Source organism: Siphateles boraxobius, unplaced genomic scaffold, assembly GCF_051911475.1.
Source record: "Siphateles boraxobius isolate OS27281-9 unplaced genomic scaffold, OSU_SipBor_1 41, whole genome shotgun sequence".
Taxonomy (NCBI): domain Eukaryota; kingdom Metazoa; phylum Chordata; class Actinopteri; order Cypriniformes; family Leuciscidae; genus Siphateles; species Siphateles boraxobius.
In genome coordinates, this window is record NW_027509042.1 from 17,394,611 (window position 1) to 17,417,708 (window position 23,098).

The 23,098-nt window shown below is 37.7% G+C and overlaps 1 protein-coding gene across 6 annotated transcripts in view; it reads left to right on the forward strand.

Annotated features, from left to right (window-relative positions):
* Nucleotides 1-15,715, forward strand: part of pde4ba (phosphodiesterase 4B, cAMP-specific a) — a 230,077-nt gene extending 214,362 nt beyond the window's left edge. For 5 of the 6 annotated variants that reach the window (XM_077198706.1, XM_077198707.1, XM_077198708.1 and 2 more), the window contains 10 exons: nucleotides 2,107-2,219; nucleotides 10,033-10,126; nucleotides 12,570-12,745; nucleotides 12,838-12,936; nucleotides 13,031-13,195; nucleotides 13,283-13,382; nucleotides 13,469-13,623; nucleotides 13,745-13,867; nucleotides 14,025-14,207; nucleotides 14,305-15,715. In XM_077198706.1, the coding sequence (XP_077054821.1) occupies nucleotides 2,107-2,219; nucleotides 10,033-10,126; nucleotides 12,570-12,745; nucleotides 12,838-12,936; nucleotides 13,031-13,195; nucleotides 13,283-13,382; nucleotides 13,469-13,623; nucleotides 13,745-13,867; nucleotides 14,025-14,207; nucleotides 14,305-14,670 (1,574 nt within the window). In that variant the 3' untranslated portion in view covers nucleotides 14,671-15,715. Of the gene's footprint in view, nucleotides 1-2,106; nucleotides 2,220-8,573; nucleotides 9,112-10,032; nucleotides 10,127-12,569; nucleotides 12,746-12,837; nucleotides 12,937-13,030; nucleotides 13,196-13,282; nucleotides 13,383-13,468; nucleotides 13,624-13,744; nucleotides 13,868-14,024; nucleotides 14,208-14,304 lie in introns of those variants that run through there. The other variant, XM_077198711.1, reaches the window with a different exon arrangement.
* The last annotated feature ends 7,383 nt before the right edge of the window (nucleotides 15,716-23,098 follow it).

Here is a 23,098-nt window from a genome sequence, read left to right on the forward strand (position 1 = left end):
CAGATACCAATGCACTACAAACCATTTAGAGCACCTCAGCAACTGCATAGCATTGGCCTGGCACCCACATGCACAACCTAGAATTATGGCTGCGTTTTTTTCATGGCCATGGCACTATTCACATTTTCTTTAGCAATATTAAAATGTGGTTATACTTAGCTGCTCTCTTTTAGGTATAAAACTGTACCTTTAAGTTTTGTGAAGATGTAAATATTGTTTAAAAAAGCTTTTCGACTTAGCCTTGGTGTTGTAGTGTGCAGGTATCCCTCCACACGCTCAGAAAAAAGAAAAAAAAAGCAGTGAAAATGAATGATCCACATCAAAGAGCTTTTTCTCCCGGTGTTCAGAGAGCAAATATGTGTCTGTGGCTTTGAGCGTGTGGAGGTTAGAGAGAAGTGCCGTCATTCGACAGGGCCCTGCTAAAGTTCTGCTGCTGTGTTGTTCTGCAACTAGGAGACCCACCACAGCAAAGTCAGAGGAACACAAGGGTTCGTCTGTGTCCCAAAGCCACAGGGCACTGATTCACCAGACTCCCCTCTACTGTAAACACATCTATGCTTCAACCAGACCCACACACACAGATCATGCCTATACGCCTCATGCATTTCTGTGGTGTGCCCATTTACGTATATCTTGACATTAATATAAGCGCATGATAAAACGTGATGGTTTATCATCTATGTGTGTATGTAAATGTGCTTGTTGTTTCTCTTGGTGCTTTTGTTTCTTTTGTAGTTTTGGGGTTGGAATGGACAGTGTAGCCATTCTAGTCTTTTGGCGTTATTTGATATCTCATAATACGTTTTTGTTTCCCAATGAGATTCAAAATGTTTAATATAGACAGCAAAATGCTGTAAAAATCTAATTAAAAATATAGGCATGATTTCAACAGTTTTAACTAAATGAACACTAAGACAAATATTTCTCTATTTTCATTAATGCTGTATACACTAATATAACAACTAAAAGTAATATTTACCAAAACACGCTTCCGTTCAAAAGTTTGGAGTCTCTAAGATTTGTTTAATATTTTTGATAGAAACTTCTTATAAACAGTAAAAATACAGTAAAAGCTATTTTTTTTGTAATTTAAAATATTTTTTTATATTATTTTTATTCTAATATATTTTAAAATGTAATTCATTGCTGTGATGGTAAAGCTGAAGTTTCAGCATCATTAATTCAGTCTTCAGTGTCACATGATCCTTCAGAAATCATTCTAATATGCTGATTTGCTTCCGAAATATTTTCAGGATTCTTTGATCTTGATTTTTGTAGCCAATGTAAAGGTCTTTAAGGTCACTGTTGATTAATTTTATGCACCTTTGCTGAATAAAGTTGAATGGTATTACTTTTACTAGACTTTTTTGTACATTAGAAATGCCATGCAGCGATGTGATGAAAATAAATCACAATATGAACATGATACACAAAATTTAATCAAATTGACCTACTCTAATGCCAGTTTGTTACTAAAGTTTGAATCAAAGATGTCAATACAATGTCTCCTGGAATCTGGTCCTATAAGGAAACTTAATGGCCAAAAAAAAGTAAAAAAAAATGGTGCTCTTTAATTGTACATAGCCAGCAAAATCACAACAGAATATTTATGTCTTAAAATGTCGTTTTTACACAAACATCCATTTTTGCGAGATAAAAAGTGTTTTTCACAACAAGGAAGTGTGTGTGTTTAGGTTCAAGTTTATAAAGCGAGCGATGAGAGAGAGAGTGAGAGATCCCAAACGGGTTAGTAAAATGAGAAAGCACAGTGCCAACAGGCTGTATCATCCCACCACAGCCAACTCTCAGACATGAGTGAGAGTGGCACACAGAGAGAGGCGGGGGGGGTGAGAGGAAGGGGCACGCAGCCAAAGAGGCAGTATCACCTAGCCACAAGCGCCAGGCCAATGAGAAGGAGCGACCAAGGGGGGAAATCTCTCACAGCTAGCTCTCAGAAGAACCCACTCTCACTCTCTCATACATTCCGGGAGTGTGTGTGTGTGTGTGCGTGCAAGCCCAGGATGAAGGATTGTCTGGCGGGCTGTGCTCGAGTGGCCGTGCAGCAGGATTTTCACGGTGCCCCCGTTTCTGTGTGTCTCTGTCCAGACGAATCGTACCAGAAGCTGGCTGTGGAGACCATGGAGGAGCTGGACTGGTGTCTGGATCAGCTGGAAACTATCCAGACGTACCGCTCCGTCAGCGACATGGCCTCCAACAAGGTGAGAAGGTGCAGCACACCACTTTAAGAGGTCCTCTGGAAGTTTTAGAAACTCTTGCACTGTAAAGAACTTTCTTTCTGGTAGTTTTTGCTTGTCTCAATGGCTGCTTTGTGAATGGGGCTATTGAGAGTCGGTTCTTGTGCCAGTTAACTTGGTTTAAAAATTATAACTGCTGTTTTCTAGCATTCCACACAACAAGTTTCCCTCCATTTCAGATATAATCTGTTTTTCTGTATTTGGATATGCAAAACATATGCTAGATTGAAATTATATTTAGTTGTGTTGCCTTTACCATGATATTTGAAGTATAAAGGCTCTTTCTAAGGATGTCACGCACTTTATTATCCCAGCAGCCTCTCACATTGTCTGTATAAATGTGTTAGCAAGTCTTCCTAGCATATTAAACAGGTGTTAACATGCCCTTCTTTTCCAACACGTTTTTCCACATCCCTGTGTGTTGCCGTGATGTGATTGACATCTTGTGTACCAATTTATATTAACAAGGAAGTTAGTAAAGTTAAATGTTAACTTTTTTAGGATTTCTAGGGTTATTTTTTTTGTTAGTTTTTTCAAGACTTGAATATTTTGTGCAGTATTTTACACTTTATTCAAGTTTACTCTGTATTCAGAGCATTATGATAAACAATATAATTCAATTTGAAACAAATATATCCTTATGAATCATCTGCTGATATGAAGAGCACAATCTCTGTAAGAGTTACAGACATAAATACGCATGTTTCAACCTGTATTGTTTGTCATCTGTTTTGTTCTTTAATCATTGTGTTGTTTTCAAATCGCTGTCACTGTCCGCTCATGTGATACTCTGCATAGCTCCAGTGTGTGTGTGTGTGTGTGTGTCTCCTGCAGCTGTGACTCAGGTTTCCTGTCTCCTTCCTAAGCTCTAGCTAGGTCCAGACTACAATGGGAGTGAGTGCTGTATGGCAGGACAAGGCTGCTCTCCCTGTTTGTTTCTCCTTCTGCTGACGTCAAACAGGCATACACTGCAACACAGGGACTTTTACTGCAGACAATAGGGATGAATACACACTTACTCCTGCACACACTCACAGAAGCTCAGTCATACAGATATACGTACAGGAAAGGGACAGATCTTGGGAAGACCCAGAATTTGCACTGCTAATTATTTTCGTTATCAGTATTTTTGAACAGTTTTCCATTAGAAGTATCTAATCATCCATAAACAATTTACTTGTAATGCAAATTTGCATGTTAATACTTGATATTAAGACGATTTCTATTTGTTTTATTGTTTTATTTTTCTTACTCTATCTGCTTATTTATTTATTCATTTATTTTTGCATAAACCTCACTAAATTTTGTTAGATTTATTCTTAAACAAATAAACAAAGATTACTAATTCAATAAGAATGTAAAGTGTATTAAAATTAGATACAAAATTGTAATAAATTAATATTACAATATTAATATAAAATAAAATATCAATATTTAAAATAACAAAGACTTTCTCTTTAATATTGCAGATAAATTTGCATCTTAAGTTAATTTATCAATCGAAGGATGTATATATAATTTTCCTGGAAAACGACAAAACTACTGATTATTTTATGCAGTGCATGCAGGTGAACACAGATATTGCCACAACGTAGCCTATTGGAGAGAAAAGAGGACATTCACAAAGCCTGTGACTGTATCATGATAGACTCAAGATCTGCTTATTTTCTGGGAGCTTGTATGAGTTTGTGGAAAAACAACATAATGATAGCCATCAGAGTTGTACCAGGACGTCTGACCTTTTGCTGCCCCTTTGGACATCTGTCCCATCTTATGTGCATTCAACTTTAGCTGCATGTGCTTGTGTGTGCATGTAAAATCCATACAGTATCAGCTATTCTCAAATTCAAATTGAAAAGTTCTGATTCTTTTTGGACTATGTTGATAGTTCAATCAAATTATATCAAAGGGTCATTGTATCTTTATTACTTAATCCGTCTCAGAGGGACATTTTATAGCTTTGTTGTTGCTCTGTACCATTTATTTTTTCTCATAAAGTTCCTATAAAGAAATTAAATTAGAAAGAATGAGACAATTGTTTTAATAGGAGTATAGAGCTATACAATTAATGTAATGCGTGTAATAGAATGATTTGACGAGAAATGTAGGAATTGATATTAAATCTTAATATAATCAGAATAATTGTATTAATATAATGTCATAAATCATACACATATATTTTTTATATTACATTAAATATTTTGATTATTTGATTGCATACTTAATACTGCATCTTGCAGACTTAAGATTAACCTAAAAGGCTAGAGGAGACGTGAAATTAATAAAGTCCTCTGGAGAAAAGGCAGAATACTTAAAAGTTTCCTCTCTATAATCTCATGTCAGTCTAGTAGAAGCAATTGAGACATTAAAGATCTCTTTTGGGATTTTCCTTTGGGTGCAGCATAACATTTTTGTGGTTTGAAAGTCAGGATTTCCCACAGATCTGCATGTCTGTGGCAGCTTTCTCTGATGACTTCAAAAGATCATATCAGTTTGCTGGATCTGATTCCAGCGCACACTAGTATTTACCCTATAAACTATGTTGCAATGGCGTTACAGTTCCTGTGTGTGTGTGTGTGTGTGTGTGTGTGTGTGTGTGTGTGTGTGTGTGTGTGTGTGTGTGTGTGTGTGTGTGTGTGTGTGTGTGTGTGTGTGTGTGTGTGTGTGTGTGTGTGTGTGTGTGTGTGTGAGAGAGAGAGAGAGGAGGCGGTCCCATGGTTAAAGGGGGAGTGTGTATACAGTAACACACACACACTGAAGTGAAGAATAGTAAGCGCTCACTGCTCAAAGTTAGTAAAGCTATCTTGTCTGTCTAAGGCTGAACCTCAAGACAAGGTGACACGCTCACAGAAAGCAGGACTTAGAAAACTTTACTCACCTAAAATGGGAGCTTACTTAGAGAATATTGATCCGAGAAAGATTGGAAGAGTTAAGTCTTTGGAAAAGGTGAGCCTTTGTTTTATGCTTTTTAAGTTATTAGTGTGCTGTTTATTTTTGTTGGATGTTACTTGGTGGACTTTTCAAGGACATAACTGTTGCTTAAAGTAGCTTTGTGAACTTTTCTGAGCTTTATAGATGAAAATTGAATGCTTGGAAAGGTTTTTTTTTATTTTGTTTTGTTGCACAGTGCTTTCTTTTATTGACAAGTTGCATATGGGACAGTGTGGATGAAATAGTGTGGACATAAGGCAGTGGTCTTTAAGAGAGGATGTGTTTTACAGTCACAGATATATAATCTAAACCAGCCAGAGCCCTGTAATATTAAACTAATGCTCTACAGTCAAACTACGGTTCCTGCATAGTTAGTTTGGTTGTAGACTACCAAGAGTACCAATATCAGTCGAATGAGAACTGTTGTTAAAATAGTTGTAGTGTAAATGTTTGTTTTAAGTTGTTTCATTTTTGCTGTCTTTTTCTGATCATCTCAAACCTTAGAAACAATCTGTGTTCATTTTAAAGCTATAAGTTCCTTTCTAATCTTAAGCGATTTAGCCTCTTCGTTGTGTGGATATAATTGAGACTAAATCAGCTAAAAGTGTATTAATCTGTAATTTAATAACTAATCCATTAATCTGTCTGTCCAAATGTTGATTTCACACATACATGCATCCATGCAAACATATTGAGAAGTTTAGGGGAAGTGTAACGGCAGGCTTTTATCCTCAGGCGGTGATAGTTAACACACAAAGAGTTTCTTCAGAAGCGGTTGTCATTTTTGATGGTATTGTTCTAATATACTAGAGAACCCGTTTGTCATCTTGATGTGCGTCACATCCTTTCAAAGTCGTCTTCCAGCCACCGTCATATATCAATCACTGTTAAGAATTTGCCGATTTTGCAATTATGTGCTTCTCAAATGACATCATTCGGTGCAATAAAAACTCCCACAATTTCTGTCCAAGAAACTGATGGGGGTTTTCCCCTCTAGATGACTAAATGTTGTACACAAGACATTCAGATAGCTATAATTAAAAAACATTAGTGTATGTAGTGTCATTTACATGATAGTTTGAGTATAGAAAAAGATATGGTAAGAAAAAAACAATCTCAATTGACAGAGGACAACTGAAAAGTTAAATGTATTTTGATGATTGATTGACTCGCCTGTCCTGCATCAAACACTGATACATTAGACAAGGTCATGATGAGAGTACAGATTGATTGAATATGCCACTGGCAAAAAGTGTGAGGTGAGCAAACAATCTATCACACTTAACATCTGTGGGTTTATACTGCCCACAAGTGGAGACAATTAAATAGCATCCTATTGCTAAATGTCCTATTTTAAAGAAATACACAAATAAAATCTGACCAGCTAGTATTATTCTGATAATATTTGCTGAAATTGATGCCGATGGGTTGTTGACAGGAAATACATTTGGTAAGTTGACATCCTGACGTCCTGTGGTGTCACATACTTTACTCAAACAGTTTAAAACAACATTTAGCTTATTGTTTTTTTTTTTTAATTATAATGTTTTTTTTAAATTATAATGTAGATTTTAATGTAGTACATCTAGTGTACATCTAATGTAGATGTAGAGCTAATGTAAACTGAGATACTGAAGGGAATGTTGAGAGAATAGTTTTATTAAAAAGCATCACTTTGTAGGATTATTGAAATGAACTAGTGATGGAAAAAATGTGATTAAATGGTGAAAAGGGGGAAATGGTTTCAGCACATATACATTGATATACATTTTAAACTATACATTTTTTTGCCTCTAAATGCATTACACAGGTAATCCGAGCTGATGGAATCGGTTAGCTTTAATCGAGTTTTTGAATGGTCTTTTTCTACAGAATGAAGGTCTTTGAGAATGACATTCCCTTCATTCACCCTTAACTTTTCTCAGAGAAGTCGTTGCACATCCGCCCCCCTACATCCATGTTTCTCACAGGGCTTAGAATGAGCCACTCGCATGGATTTATTGATACGGATGATAAGAAGAAATGTGAGCCGCAGAAGGCACGGTCTATGATATGTCAAAGTTGTTTACAGCTCTGACTAGACATCTCCACTGCTGAGGAACCCCCACTGCAGCATAATGCAGAGATTCTCCTCTATTTTCCATCTTTCTCTTTCCCCCTCTCCCTCCCACTCTCTTTTTCTCATGAAGGCGCATAAACACTGACACACACATTTCACATGGATAATCCAAAATCATTGCATGAATCCTTTTATCTCCTCATATGTCTGCGTTAATCAGCAGAAACAGTCTCTGCTGCAAATAAACAACGAACACACTGTAAAAAAAAATTCTTCGAAGTTCTAAATAAAGCAAAGAAAATAGTATTTCGGTCTTTCTACTTCAAACTTTCTTGTTTAATTCAATGTGTTCTTTGCTGTTTCTTTGTAATTATTTGTGAAATTTACTAGCAATTTCTGAGTGAAAATTGTATTGTAAGTGTAATTGGGCATCTACTTTCTGTTGGTTGTGAAATGCACCATTTTATCCGTCATAGGCGAGTGTGATGGAAAAACTTGGTCTGGACTGCTGCCTTTAGTGGTTTTGGACACTTTTAAGATTTTCCATTTGGAGGGTTTTCCCTGTTAATGGACTTTGCTCGTTTGGGCTAGATCAAGGACGGCTCATTGATTTTGTCCGTCTGCCCTCCTCCCCGTTTTAATGATTTGGGGGGTTGATTTGGCTGATGTTATTGAGACGCAGTGGTGTCCTCGTGATTACTGGGCTACCATCTTTGGAAGCTAGGGAGGGAGTGAAGCCTCAGCGGCAGCCTGTGTCACATGACACTGTTGCCATGGCGTTGGGATGTTGGCGCAATTGGTGTTCGGATGTAGACGGGGAGGCAGAGAGAGAGAGAGTCGTGGGGGGTGATGGGGGGGGGGTATTGATGTCACCGAAAAAAGACAAAGACAGGCAATTATCCAAGGCTTCTCTCCCACCATACTCTACAGTAAAAATAGCACAGGGCTCCATATGAAGCCTTGTGCATTAAAGCAATGCAATAAATTAGAGTGACCGAGCCTGAAAGAACCCAGACTCATCTAAAACTCCTATCTTCCATGCATCGCCTTTTGCAGTACAAAAGGGTTCTAATTGTTGTACTAAATTAGGAGTAGACCTTGAAGACAAAGGTCGATGAATTGTTTGTGCATAAACCTCCCTCTCTTTCTGTTCTGCCTTTTTCCTCTCGTGATTTCTCCGCATAACAAAGCGGGGCTCCCCCTCTTCTCTGCCATCTCTATTTCAAATCATATGTGCCTATGGAGCGTGTTGCTGGGGCTGACAGACTCGAGACCGGGGGAGAGACGCGAGAGGGAGGGGGCGAGAGAGAAAGACCGAGAGAGATGATGAAAGAGCGTGAGCGTAGTGCTGCAGCAGAGCGGCACTAATCCAGCAGAGGAAGACCCCCCTCCAGCCAGATGAGCATCCCAGCGTTTATTCCCCTCATCCCTCCCTCCCTCTGCTTTACTGCTCCTTCATCTCCTCTATAATTCATTGGCACTTTCAGACCCTCTGCTTCACTTCTAGCTCTGGCCGTCGCTCTCTGGATCCTCCTCCAGCTCAGGACGGGTGTTCCCATCCGCTGTTGGTCCCTTGCTCGTATCCGCAGCCATGGAGAGTCAATGCTGGAGCGATTCGGCCGAGAGCTGCCATGAAGACAGCTCGTGTCTGCTCCTCAGCTACTAATCCATACCAAGCAGAGTAGGAGAGGAGAGAAGAGGGGATTTTTAGTTTTTCCCAACCAGAAGAATCCCTTTCGTCTGCCTCTCTCTGGCTCGTTTCCTTTGTGGTATAGGAGTGCGCTGTTGTGGATTTCGGGAGATTAAATACGATCCAAAATGCCTGAGGCCAATTACCTTCTCTCTGTATCCTGGGGTTACATTAAGGTGTGTATGGTGGCTACTGAGCTGTTTTCTGGTTTGCTAATGGCAGTTGGTTTTGGTTTGGTGTTTGTTGGTGGTCTATGGAGACACTGAGGAGGAAAACCTACAGCAAGTCTCGCTGTGTGGCATCTGTGCTGGAATGTCTAGACCCGAGCTCTATTTTGGGCTCTTCTTTTTACATGAATCTGTTGTATTTTGGCTGATATGTTGATTTGGATGTCAAAAAGCACATCTATATTGGTCACTTTTGTGATTTATCCATTTTTTAATGATGAAGCGTAAAAAATTTGAGATGTGGCGCAGGATATGGCTGCCGTTTTTTGACTTATTTAATTATATATGCTTTTTTATTTATTTATTTCCAACATTGTGTCTTTTTGGTACTACATTGTTGTTTTTTGAACATATATCCATACATAAAATGTGGAAAACATGCTGAAGAAAAATATTACTTAAACTTTGACAAACAGTTTAAATATTGCAATTTACAAATGAAATCTCAACCAGTATCTACTTTGTCTCTCGTACTGCATTTACCTTCTTTGGTCTTTGTACATTTGTTACATTCTTAATGCATTTTCATTTTTTATGCTTGGTATTAAGTATTAGAGATTTATTTAAAAATAAGATAAATTAAGATGCTGCATAAATATTTTTAAAATGATATATTAATATTTCAATATATTAGAATTTCAAATATATATATATATATATATATATATATATATAATTTACATAGTAAAATTTAGTATTTCGTACCCCATAACCCATTGTGGTATTGTATGTAAATGCAAGTCCATACATAATAATGTTAAATATTAAATTTTTCAGGACTTTGGGGAAAGGAGGCCCTACTGAAGTCTCAATGTAGAACCTTTTTGAGTTTTTTTTTAACTAATGATTCCCCCTCTCTATCTTTTCCAGTTCAAGAGAATGTTGAACAGGGAGCTGACGCACTTCTCTGAGATGAGCAGATCTGGCAATCAGGTGTCGGAGTTCATCTCCAACACATTTCTAGGTAATCACACACATATTCACTCTTTCAATAAAACACCTGCAGCCAGCGCTAAACATTGACTATATAACATATATGCCATTGTGGATTGAATTTGGGCTGCCTCATTTCCAGAGCTGAACTGCAGTTTAGACTCACTGTAAGATAATGGCTATGAAAAAGTGAGAGGTTTGATAAGTGAATTATTTGTGAAAACCATATTACATTAAAAGTTCAGACGGCACAAAGGCTCAATTTGTTTGTGGAATGCCGTGAGATGGCATCAGACTTTCATTTCTGCATGAGGAGAGAGATCCCCAATGCAGCAGTTGGAAAAGAGGAAGGGTAGGGTGGAAAGGAGAGCAGAATTAGAGGAGGGAGGGAGGGATAGAGGGGGATGGTATTCTGCTGTAAAGTAATGCTGACGGTGGAACCCCCAGCACGGAACATCCAGGCAAGAGAACCTGTGACTCATCCAGCTCCTGTGTTCTCATCAAGACGGCATCACATAGTCACACGAACAGGCACACATTTGTCCCATTACACAAGATCTTAACACTTTGAGATCCTGTTTCACTACAAAAATAATTTCTTAATCTGTATTTTTGTAGTTTTTACTAGTGAATTTTTTTAAACATCTTTAAAACAAGAAATCTTTACTTCATTTTTTTTAATAAACTATTATAAAAGATAACACAATAGCATTTATTATAATTACAAATAAATTATGCTAATTTTATACTTATCTGCATATGTAAATAGTTTGTCTTTCTTTAAATATAAATGTGACAAAGTATTGATGTTTATGTATAAAACCTAATCTATTATGGTGAGAAAAAAGAATGTTTAGATATATTTACGGAGTAAAAAAAGGCAAAAATATTGATAAAAAAATATATTTTTGCAGTGTAAAAATGGTTGAGATTTAAAATTTGAAATGTCTGCAAAAATATTGGTGTACAACTTTGTGGCCAGATTATTTGGGACTAAAATTGGTTTTATATTCCAGGGATTAAATGTTAGCTGTGAAACATCTGTGTGCTGTGTCACATGTGACTGCTCTCTGAATGCCTCTGCGTTTTCACTATCTGTATCAAAACGTGTGAGTTTAGCAGAGATAGTGAGATTAAATCTGACCCAAACACAATGTCGCTGCTTTTTTTCTCTCTCTCTTTTTCTCGAATCTTGAATCTGTGCGCACAGTCTGCATATGTGGCTTGCTTTTGGTTATTTATTAGTTTTTTCTATATGAGAAGGATACATGCGACAGTGAATCTTGAAAGGAGGGAGACAGAGGGGTGAGAGGAAAAAGAGCTCTGATGGATGTTTGTGAGAAAACACGCAAATTGGCTATAATGAGCGCTGTGAATGCTCCTCAAGATGAGATCGGAGCCATTTTCTCTTTATCAGGCATCTTTACCACCAGAGAAGGAGAGAAAAACAGATAGAGGCTTTCAAGATGAAAGAGAAACTAGCACTTCCTTATCGCCTCGCATTTCTTCACTCAGGACGTAAGCCCATCTGAATGACTGCAGTACTGATTACGGCACGGGTTCATGTTTAACAGAGACATGAGTGAAGAGGATAATGACTGTAATGAATTAACCAACCCCATATTTCACCTCCTCTCATTCCCCATCAAGCCAGCAGTTATAACTAGGTGTTATCACAGTCTTTCAGCGACATGCCATAGTTTTACGAGAGAACAACGTTATCTTCTGTAACCGAGAACATGGAAATAAGAATACTGTCCACTCAGGGCCTGTGGCTTCTTGGGAAAAATTTGGATTAGCAATCCCCAATGAGAAAATCGTTAACATGAAGGTTTATGGCACTATTAACTGAATTTTTCTTCGTGTGCTGCCATTGTTTTTCAATTGATATCTCCTGAGGGTTGACCTTTGGAGATGCCATTTGATGCAGACACGGGCTCCCCTGCAGTTTGTTGACAGGTCTGTCACTGTGAAAATGGAGAGTGGAACTAAAGGAGAAGGAAAGGAGGGGCAAGCCCCGCTTGAATAGCTTAGTGGCAAAGTCGCTCTGAATTGGGTGTCTGTTCTGCCTTTCAAGGGCAGCGAATCCTGAGAAGCACACGCTTGGAGTGCAGATGTGAGCTATTCAGCTATGGCTCTGCACCTGGGCAAAAGGCGTCTGCTTACGTCACTCAGGGAAACATAATACATGGCCACCGGTTTTCCAACAATGGGCTTTTGTGTGGACATATACAGTATGCGTCTGTGTAAAAACTACAATTAAGAGTTTGAGTAATCTGGAATGTGATCTACCAACATCTGACACTTGTGTATGATCTGGATAGAAAGATTTAGGGACCATCTTGGTTTCGTGGTTACAAGTTAGCAAACAGCCATTTTCCACATTTTCTATGGAAATTTATGTTTATGGTTAATAACCACCAGGAAAATGTCCAAAATGGTTCTAATTTTTTGGTTCTTGCTGTTCCTTACAGACAAACAGAATGATATGGAGATTCCCTCGCCTACACCAAAAGCCCGCGAGAAGAAGAAAAAGCAGCAGCTGATGACTCAGATCATTGAAGTGAAGAAAGTGTCCCACGGGCCCATCCTCAACAGCAGCCTTGCTCGCTTCGGCGTCAAAACCAGCAAAGAGGATTTACTGTCAAGGGTAGGGAGAAGACTAATACTTGCTCTTTAGTGGGTTTGATTGTAAAAAAAAAAGTCCTGTTGATCTCATGCCCTTGCCTCTTCCCTTTCCAGGAATTAGAAGACCTGAACAAATGGGGCCTGAACATCTTTACCGTTTCAGAGTATTCGAACAACCGGCCTCTAACTTGCATTATGTATGCCATATTCCAGGTCAGTTCTTCCTCCAGCCTATGACTTCCCACTTTTTGCAACAAAAATGTAATAATATCCAGAATTGTAATAATATTGCATCTCTCTTTAACAGGAACGAGACTTGCTCAAGACGTTCAAGATCCCAGCAGATACATTTGTGATGTATATGATGACCCTTGAGGATCACTACCACCAAGATGTGGCCTATCATAACAGCCTTCACGCTGCTGATGTGGCCCAGTCAACTCACACTCTGCTGTCCACACCTGCACTAGATGTAAGAACGCTTTTTCTCTAGGCACAATTTTAATTTTTTTTTCCTCAGAGGACTTGTATCTCACCATTTTCAATCTGTCCTAAATAGGCTGTCTTCACCGATCTTGAGATCCTGGCAGCCATTTTTGCGGCAGCCATCCATGATGTGGACCACCCTGGTGTTTCAAACCAGTTCCTCATCAATACAAGTGAGTGTTATTAAATCCCAACCTACTACCTGCGTAAATTTCCTGGTGACACATGGACTAATTGAGTATTTGCTAATTTCTTACAGACAATGAGTTAGCGCTCATGTATAATGATGAGTCGGTTTTGGAGAACCACCACTTAGCCGTGGGTTTTAAACTTCTACAGGAGGAAAACTGTGACATCTTCCAAAACCTCACTAAGAAACAAAAGCAGTCACTCCGAAAGATGGTCATCGACCTGGTGAGGTTCTTCCATCCTTGCTTGATTCCTTTCTTCCTTCCTTTCTTCCAGCCCATCTGCTTCATTTACACTGCAATGATTGATATGCTAACACATCTTGCTCAATGTTCCCTCTTAACAGGTACTGGCCACTGACATGTCTAAGCACATGAGCTTACTGGCCGATCTGAAGACCATGGTAGAGACGAAGAAAGTGACAAGCTCAGGAGTTTTACTTCTGGACAACTACACAGACAGAATACAGGTACAGGTCTTCCTGTTTTCCATCCCCTCTTAATGAAACTAATTTTCAAACAGACATTAGGAAATCCAATGATGTCATAATCTCCAGCTAAGATGATTCAGATAAATTAGAGGCACATATTGAATTACAATTGCCTGAAATTTTGATGTTACTTCAGGTTTTGCGGAACATGGTTCACTGCGCCGATCTGAGCAATCCAACCAAGTCTCTAGAGCTGTACCGCCAGTGGACTGACCGCATCATGGATGAGTTCTTTCACCAGGGCGATCGAGAGAGGGAACGTGGCATGGAGATCAGTCCCATGTGTGACAAACACACCGCCTCTGTGGAGAAATCACAGGTTAGTTACTGTCTGAGATGTAGCGGTCTGATGGAGGATATCCTAGAATACCCTACATAGTGTCCTACGACATCTAATGTGTTTTTTCTGTCTTCAGGTGGGTTTCATTGACTACATCGTCCACCCGCTATGGGAAACCTGGGCTGACTTGGTCCATCCGGATGCCCAGGATATCCTGGACAACCTAGAGGATAATCGGAACTGGTACCAGAGCATGGTCCCCATAAGCCCTTCCCCGCCCTTCGACCAGGCTGACAAAGACGGCAACAGCGGGGGTTCAGGCCCTGACAAGTTCCAGTTCGAGCTCACGCTAGAGGAGGAAGACTCAGAAGGCACGGAAAAAGACGAACAGAGCCAGGGAGACGAGGAAGAGGATGTGGAAGAAGACGACAGAGGGGAAGAAATGGAATCCACTACACTGATCCAGATAGTTACCGAAGACGCCTCACCGGTCGACACATAAGACTCAGCGTCTCTTGATAGGCGGTAGCTATTTTTTCCCATGCAAGAGGAGAAATCTTGCAGTTGATGCTTTTTAAAAAGCCCACATGGGGTGATTTTTTTAGTCCCCCTTGGGAGGAGGATGTCTTGCCCTCCTTGCACTTACGTTTGGAGACAGTTTGTTGGAGCTCTCAGGAAATAAATGCTGCAGACATTTTGGACCTGAACGATTGACAGGCGACTTTGATAAACATGAAGGATTGGGGCCAGCATTTTTTTTGGTTGTTTACCAGGTGGCGAGGAGTAGACACTACTGAGAGGATTTCTCTTTTTTTGTACCAACACAAACTTTTTGTAAAGCTATGGGTGTGTGATGAGGTCAAAAACGAACTACTGAAGAACAAGTATTTGTAAAGAGAGAAACAGTTTACTTTTCTGTACCATTTGTCTAAAGACTGTGTGCCTTTTTACTATTGTCTTTTTACTAGTCTTTTATTTATTGAACACATTTTAGTATAACTGTACGTTGAAATGTTTTCATTTTGTAAAGCAAACCAGACCGAACATGCAGAGTTGTTTTATATCTACGCTGGAGAGAGAACTTGGTGTCTTCCTTTGTTTGGCAATATAACTTAATAATCCAAACATCTGACAAATGATCAGAAAACTAAGAAATTATGAAAGAGGCACTTTCTGTTTATTCTATCTACATTTGTGTCAGACTCCGTAACTATGAGCACAAACTGTTTATTTGGAACCATACATCATCCCATTCACATTTGGGTAAAGAAATGTTTTAGGCAAATGCATTTTTGCACAAAAAAACTTTAAATGTCCTTAAGTATGAAGACCCCATTTACTTAGATTGTAGAACAAAATACAAGCACCCCGAAAAAATCGAATCACAAGGGGTCTCGTAATGTACTAAAATCACAGGGAAGCCAAAGCTATATTGACTTAATTCTCATTAATTTGCTTTGAATTCTTCATAATTGTCTTCCTTACATCAGCCATTCCCACCCTTGCCATCGTATCTTGGAAACAGAATAAAGAAAAACAGTCTAAACTAGCTTTTGTAGCTTTTTACACACTTTGATATAGAACTGTTCCTCATTTGTTTTCTTTAACAAAACAACTTCCGATTGGCTCACTTTAAAGGTGGGTAAAAAAATGTTTTATGTAAACTGATTTCCTTCCCCATCTTGTTGAACACCAAGATATGAAATGAAAAAAAAAAACACTTGTCAAATTTCAACATGCCAGTTTAGTAATGACATTAGCATTGTGGTCTCATACATTTTTTCAACGTTAATGTTTAAGTTTGTGTGTAGTTCATGCTTTAAGGTACGTTAACTACCTTATGCTCAAAGTCTCAACCGTGGAAACAGTTAATGGCCAAAGTAGCATGCAAAAGTATGTTTGTGCGCACATATGTACATGTCTACACATTACTGTGTTTGTGTGTATGAGCGTCCGTGGGGGCGCTTCATCACCATCCCACGCTTTTCACAACTCCTTCCATTCTCTTTGTTTATATGCGCTCAGATCGGTCCTCTACTGTTTATAACAGTGTATTTATTACTGTTAAATGTACATAGGGAATAATGTTTCTTTGTAAATGGTTTAATTTATATGCACTTGCATTACCGAAAATTGGTGGTGTTTCTTGTGTAGTGGGCTCTTGGACTGAGTCTGTTTTATTTAGTAATATTGTTTGTTTTAATATAAATAAATATATATTATATATACTATGTATGAATATATTGCACAATTTTCAACTGCCCAGAACAGTAGCCTATGAGACACGCGACCCATTGGTAAAGGGGAGAGTCTGTAGATAAGACATAAATGCATACTGTAGACATCAGATATTAGAAGCTTTATGTATCACTGTTTGGTTTAACATTGATAAATCAGCATCTCACGAGATTCTCCACAGAACGTGGCCCTCAAAAATATACAACATTTTGAATGGAGATTGCTAAAAATGGGTCAGAGGTGGCATGTAAATGCACATTTACAGGGGAGGAATTGGTTACCAACATCACAATCTCTGAACCACAATGTGAAATCAATATAATTACGAAAATGTGATCTTCTGTAATTATTTGTGCTACTGTGAACTATTTTTCTGACCTTGTTAGCAGTTTTGAAATTCAAATTGTCAGTAAAACTTTGTTAATCTATATGTTTGAGATCTTTTGGTCTCTTTTGGTTGATCAAAGGGATTCAACAGAATTAGTGCTATCTGCATGAGGGATGAGTTTTTATCGTCTGGTTATCCCACATTGTTGCAGGTGAATATTCAATGTTTCACACAATGTATGGTAAAAATATTGTATATTGTGTTCAATAAAATCTGAAGCTACTTTTCTATGAAGTGATTAAAGACAAAGCATGAACATACTCCTTTTGTAAATCTCTTTCTTCATAGCTTTTCTTTTTGTTATTTGACCTTTAGTTTAGGTCAAAATTAGTTTTGAATTCATCCAATTGATAGTCTAGAAGCAGTACAATATCATAATGAAATAAATCATTAGGTATCAAATTTAAATGGGACAGCATTCTTGTTGTTGATACTTTTTTCAAAAACATTAAAAATACAATTATTAGCTTAGAACCTTGATCTTATATGAGGCCATGTTTGCATTTGAACCCCTTTGTGAGGTTGTCTTGTTTGATGCTGAATCCACTGTGACAGGTCACATTGCATCCAGTGAATATCGGTCCTGCACTGTTCCTCAAGCCAAGTCAGCCCTCAAATGACACAGTTCTCCTGAGTAAAGTCTGTGTGTGTGAATCATTCTGAGGCCTTTTGCCCAGAATTTATGTAAGACAAGAAGGAAGGTACAGCGAGGTAGTTAGATTAACATGGGCAAATTCAGGCCGTTATCCTTTTCATATTCGTCTGATTATTTGAGATGAATTGCCAGTGTAGCTGAAAGATTCCCTAAAGGTTTAGTTAAGGCTGAAGGTGTAGTGGTCATTCAGAAATTACCTACTTAACTTACAAACAAATTTAAGCCATTTAAAAAATTCTCTTACAGTATGTCATTGTTTAGTTGTCATTGTTTAACTAACTAAATGAATTTAGTTGTAATTTATTTATAAATTAGGAAACTTTGAAGGCATGGTAAAAACTGGGACATAAAAGTGTTTGAAGTTTGATCACTGATCTGTATGCATATATTCTACTATGTTTTCAGTGAATCCCAGTTATATACATATGTATAGGAGAACCATAAGATAAATGTGGCAATGCATAATTAGTGTTTGGAAACACCATGCAGAGTGCTAAAGAACCCCCTGAGAGTGTGCCTTGTAAATGAAGGCTGTAAATCAGCCCCATGATGGCTAGCCCAAGCTATTTTTAACCTCCAACCAATTATGAGAAGAGACTGGTGACACTCTTTCTCCTTGTGTTGTGAGTGTCAAGAAGCCTATCTCAGCCTGCTCACCGAAATGAAAATGAAAAATTCAATCCATAATCACTCAAAGACACTGTTATAATGTGGATATGCAAACAGCTCGAAACAAATTGTGATTTGGTCACAACAACAGGCTACACACACACACCACACACCACACACACATACATATATATACATATGGAGATAAGGGAGGCAGTGCCTCCTCGAAAAATTGGATGAGAAAATAATGCATATTACAAAAATAAAACAGTGCAAATAATACAAAATGTGACACTAAAAATGTTTAAATCGCTTGCTTTTCTAAAATAACACTCGCAGGTAAAGGTACGGCGGGAGGCCGTGATCTTGCCTCCTCTGATCCCATTGATTTTTAAAAGACCCCCTAAAGCGTGTGCTGGGATTTTTAGGGGGGGGTTCAAAATGAATGGGGGAAAGTCACATTGGAGAAAAGAGAACCTCACGGTATGATTGGATATGATTGGTTTGTGCGATAAATCATGTCTATTGTTTTTATGCGCGTTCACGAACCGGTCTGAATGAACAACATACTGCCGGTAATGGGAAGACTAATTAAAAAGTAAGTAGCCACTTAGATATCACTGCTTTATTTCACGTCAAAAGCAATGACTGATGATCCGAAAAATAAATTGACTTAAAAAGAACACCTGACAAATAGTTCACAAATAAAATGTTTTTTTAAAATATTACTGTCTTTAGTTATCGTTTTGAAAAAAATGCTTACAAACTAAATTGATAAGATTTATATTTGGTTTTGATAAATTAAACATTAATTACACAGTTAATGTAAAAATACAAAATAGAATTTTGTTTCTCTTTTTTTGTTTAGATTTAACAATAAACAAGGGTTTATTGAAACAATCCAAAAGAACAAAGAGTGTCTCTCTTTCTGTGATTTACCTCAACTCCACTCATGTGAGATTGTGTGTCTGTGTGTGAATATTCTCAATCAGAGTAAAAATTGTGAAAAATCTGTTTTTGCAGGCTTGGTGGGCCCAGAGACTGCAGGGCACAATTTACCCACACTTCCTTTGGTTTAGAGGTGCCAATTGCCTCCATACAGACATCATAAAAATTTTTGTTGTTTAAGGCCTCAGAATCCTTACCACTGGCTTTCAACATTTCAACTGATCTGACTGACCTGCCCTTCTTTGAAACCTTATCAGTTCCTTTATTAAAACCCTTGTAGGCACACTTCTATCTATCATTCTTTTCCACGGCATTCTGTACGATTATTAAAAAGAAATTGTTTTATGTAAGTGGATGGTTGTAATACTTTTTTAAAGATGTGTTACCACTCACCCACCCCACCCCTGTCCGCCGTTGTTTAGATAGCTGCATTAGCATAATGCTTTAAAATTAGCAGGTTAAAATTAGCTTGAGAAACTACAATTTAATCTAATATAAGCTATATTATTTTCTAAACAAGTACTAAACAAAATATAGTTTTGGTCACAAAATTACATTCTTACCTAAAATTATTTAAATTTATTAAATCTGCATGTGCCTATTTACAGCCTTACATACAACCATGGGATCTTCATGTGACAAAGTGGGTGAATAATGAAATGATCAAAGGACTCCTAGCTTATTCCTGATTGGTGGTGTTCCAACTCTTCCTATGTTACAACCATACCAGGTCTCCCCCATATAAACAATGAAACAATAAAATACTGAGGGATTTGCCTCCTCATTTCAGTACACCACTGTGAGCCACTGATACATGCCTAAATTAATTTGTGCTTGGGACCAACTTACTATCATGGCAATATTATTTCATTTTTATCTTGGCAAATTTTTGGCTAATTAGTATGAATTTGTTCAATCTCACTTATTTTAATTTTTTTGTATAATCTGCTTACACCCGTATGATGGTTAAGTTTAGGGCTGGACCTTCATGGACAAGTTTATAAAAAATTGACACCTCGTAAAATAGTTTGATTTTGCTCTAAAACTTAATTTAAACCTAAATGTAAAAATTTCAGGGCTGGCAATAGATTTAAAAAAGTAATTGTTTGACTAATTCTCTAAAAAAACTGTTTCTAAAATATTTGTAACAATATATACATGATAAGGGACCGTGTACTTGCGTATAAAAATACGAGGCACAGATATTTTCTTCTGTTGTGATGTTCATCTGATTATGGAAAAAAAAATGTTGGACAGGAATTTGATTCTATGTGTCAGTGGTTGATTGTGGGCGTGGCACTCTAAATGATTGGAGAAGTCCTGTACGCATCACCACAGTCTGAGAGCCTGTTGTTTTAAAGGGGTGGTTTACTGCTTTTTTTCTTTGCGTGATTGTGTTTATGGGGTGCAATATAACATGTCTTCGTGTTTTTTTTGGGTTTTTTTAAGCCTTATTTTTCATAAGTTTCACCTTTATTGTAAGCCGCTTTCTCCTCTGTCATCTGAATGACTGGTTGACTTCCTGATTCTATGAAACCACTCCCTCAGAAACAGGCAATGGGCTCAGATTGGTTAGTTGGGCCGGTGTGTTGCAATTGGCTAAACTGCGTAGCGCACGTTGTCCTGAAACTTCACGCCCGCGAAAGTTGCATGTGCTCCGGTCAAATGTAAATAATGCTGTCAATACTCTGTTTCAGTTTGAGCCAGAATCAGACCCAGAAAGCGGCAATGAAGAGAGTCAAGCAGAACCTCCCCAAACACGGCTCTTACAATTACAAAACGTTTCTGAATGATACATTTTTGTATTATTATTATTCTATTCTACTATTATTATATAATAATTTCGATACGCTGTTACTTGAAAATGCTACTGCTGCTTGTTAGCTTTTGAGATACGGTTTTCTCCAGATTAAATATTTAATATAACTGAATAAATGACTGAGTAATACCGTTTTTTAAAGTTATTGTTTTATCGATATAATGAACAACCGTTTATCTATTCACAAAACTTAGTTTACTCGGTGTATCGTTTTCTTTAGGTGTAACTTACATGTGGCAACTGTGTTAAAATGCCAACAGAACGTGAAAACATCTGATAACAGCAGCTGAAGTTTGCTGTTGCGATTACATATAATTTTTTGAACTTTATACACGTTAGTCTTATACACACAAAATAGCATGGAACTAACTGGCTACTATAAATTGGTTTACGTTCTTTATCAAATCGAAAAATTACGTCATAAAGTATACATGGAAAATACATTTACAAAATTAGTACATAATTACAAATTCAGGTCCAAAATGTTTGTACGCATTTGTCATAGATACACGAAATAGCATAACTAAGTGGCTACTAAAGCCAGGGCTGGAATTTGTTTACATCCTTGATAAAAAACTAAAACATTACGTCTAAAATTATACATTTAAAATGATTAAGTCTTAATTACAGGTTGTGGCCCAACAACTGCTGCCTCTGGTTTTAAAGTTGGAACTGCTTCATGCTTTAGTAACAGTTTGTTGTTGAATCCAGCATTGAATTCGTGGAGATTCTGGTAGCTGTCTTCCGTAAAATGTGCAGCACAGAGAGCTAAATTACGATTGTAATTTTCTGGAACATAATCAAACATAAATAGCCATTGTTGACGAACTACAGCGTCCGCAGGAAGCCCGAATACAGAACACCTGACAGCTTGGTGAAAATAACACACTTTCGACGGCATGGCTACTGCTCTCCACTATAACTCTTCCTCTTTGACAAAGCCGCAGAAATATGGCCATGCCCCCTTTTTTGCATATTCCGGAGGGAGGGTTGATTATGGGTTAGTTACGTATAAAACTCGGGAAGTATCTCTTTGTAGTCCCATTCGAGTCGTTTTTGTAGGCATTAAACTTCCTGATTTTTAAAAGAGGATATCTCTGCTTACGTTGAACTTTCAGTGCAGCGACTTTGCAGATACTGTTCATGCACCAACAGCAACATTACACACTATTTAAAATGAAAAAAGTGAAATCGCAATCAACCACCCCTTTAACTGAAAGGACCAGTTATGAAATTTTGATTAAACATTATGAGGTCAAGAAAATTTAAAAAATTAAACATATTTTGTTTTGTTCATTGTTCACAATAAGGTAACATGCATTTGAATTACTGTAGGAAACAAATTGTCTTGCCAACTTTAATAAGCAGTGCAGTTGAGTGCAAAATTATAATAATAAAAAAAATCAATTTGTATTTTTTCTTGGAAATTTCCCTTCTGGAGTAGGACAAGGGGCTTGGTGAGTACTCCTTGTTTTACTCTTTACTGTGACAAATTTGGAAATCCCCCCGTCCCCCAGTGACAGGGAAATTTGAGCGCCAAAAATGCCAGAAACGGTCCCGTCTTTGAGACTTGTGGAATCATATAGGCTTTACACAGAGATGGCTTTCTTTTGCTCTGTCTGGACAGCAACATTACATTGCTCTACTGTCTCATTCTCTGTTTGATGTACTTAACCAGAGAGTTCAACGAAATTCCTTTTCCACACTCATTAGTTGCGGGTCAGTAGTGCTCCCTCACTGGGTGCTCATGCCACAGCTGTCTAAGGTTTTCAGCACTGATGGTGAGTCAGAGGAGTTTTTTTTTTTTTTTTTTTTTGTCTGCTTGCTGGTTGGCTGATTTATTGTATTGCTTGTTCACAGGTGCACAGCAGCCCATGGCTGACTAGACATCATGGCTGAATAGAAACAATCAAGCAGTTTACAAGGAGCCTGATACAAGGGCAAAAACACCTGAAATTATTGTGTGAATCTTTTGCTGTCTTTAAATAATAATAAAAAAAATGAATGAATGAATGAATGAAATAATGAATGGTTGTCACATATGTTGTAATTTTGCTTTTAGAATTTTTCCAACTTTCTTTTTGTGAAATATACATTTTCATTTGCATTTTGTCATGAAATAATATATACAGTATATAGGGCCATGTGTGTATATGTGTGTGTATATATATATATATATATATATATATATATATAGGTACTAGATACAGTAATTTTAAAGATGTATATGCCACGTCTTGATTTGCAGATGCCACTTGTTTTGATATTGTATC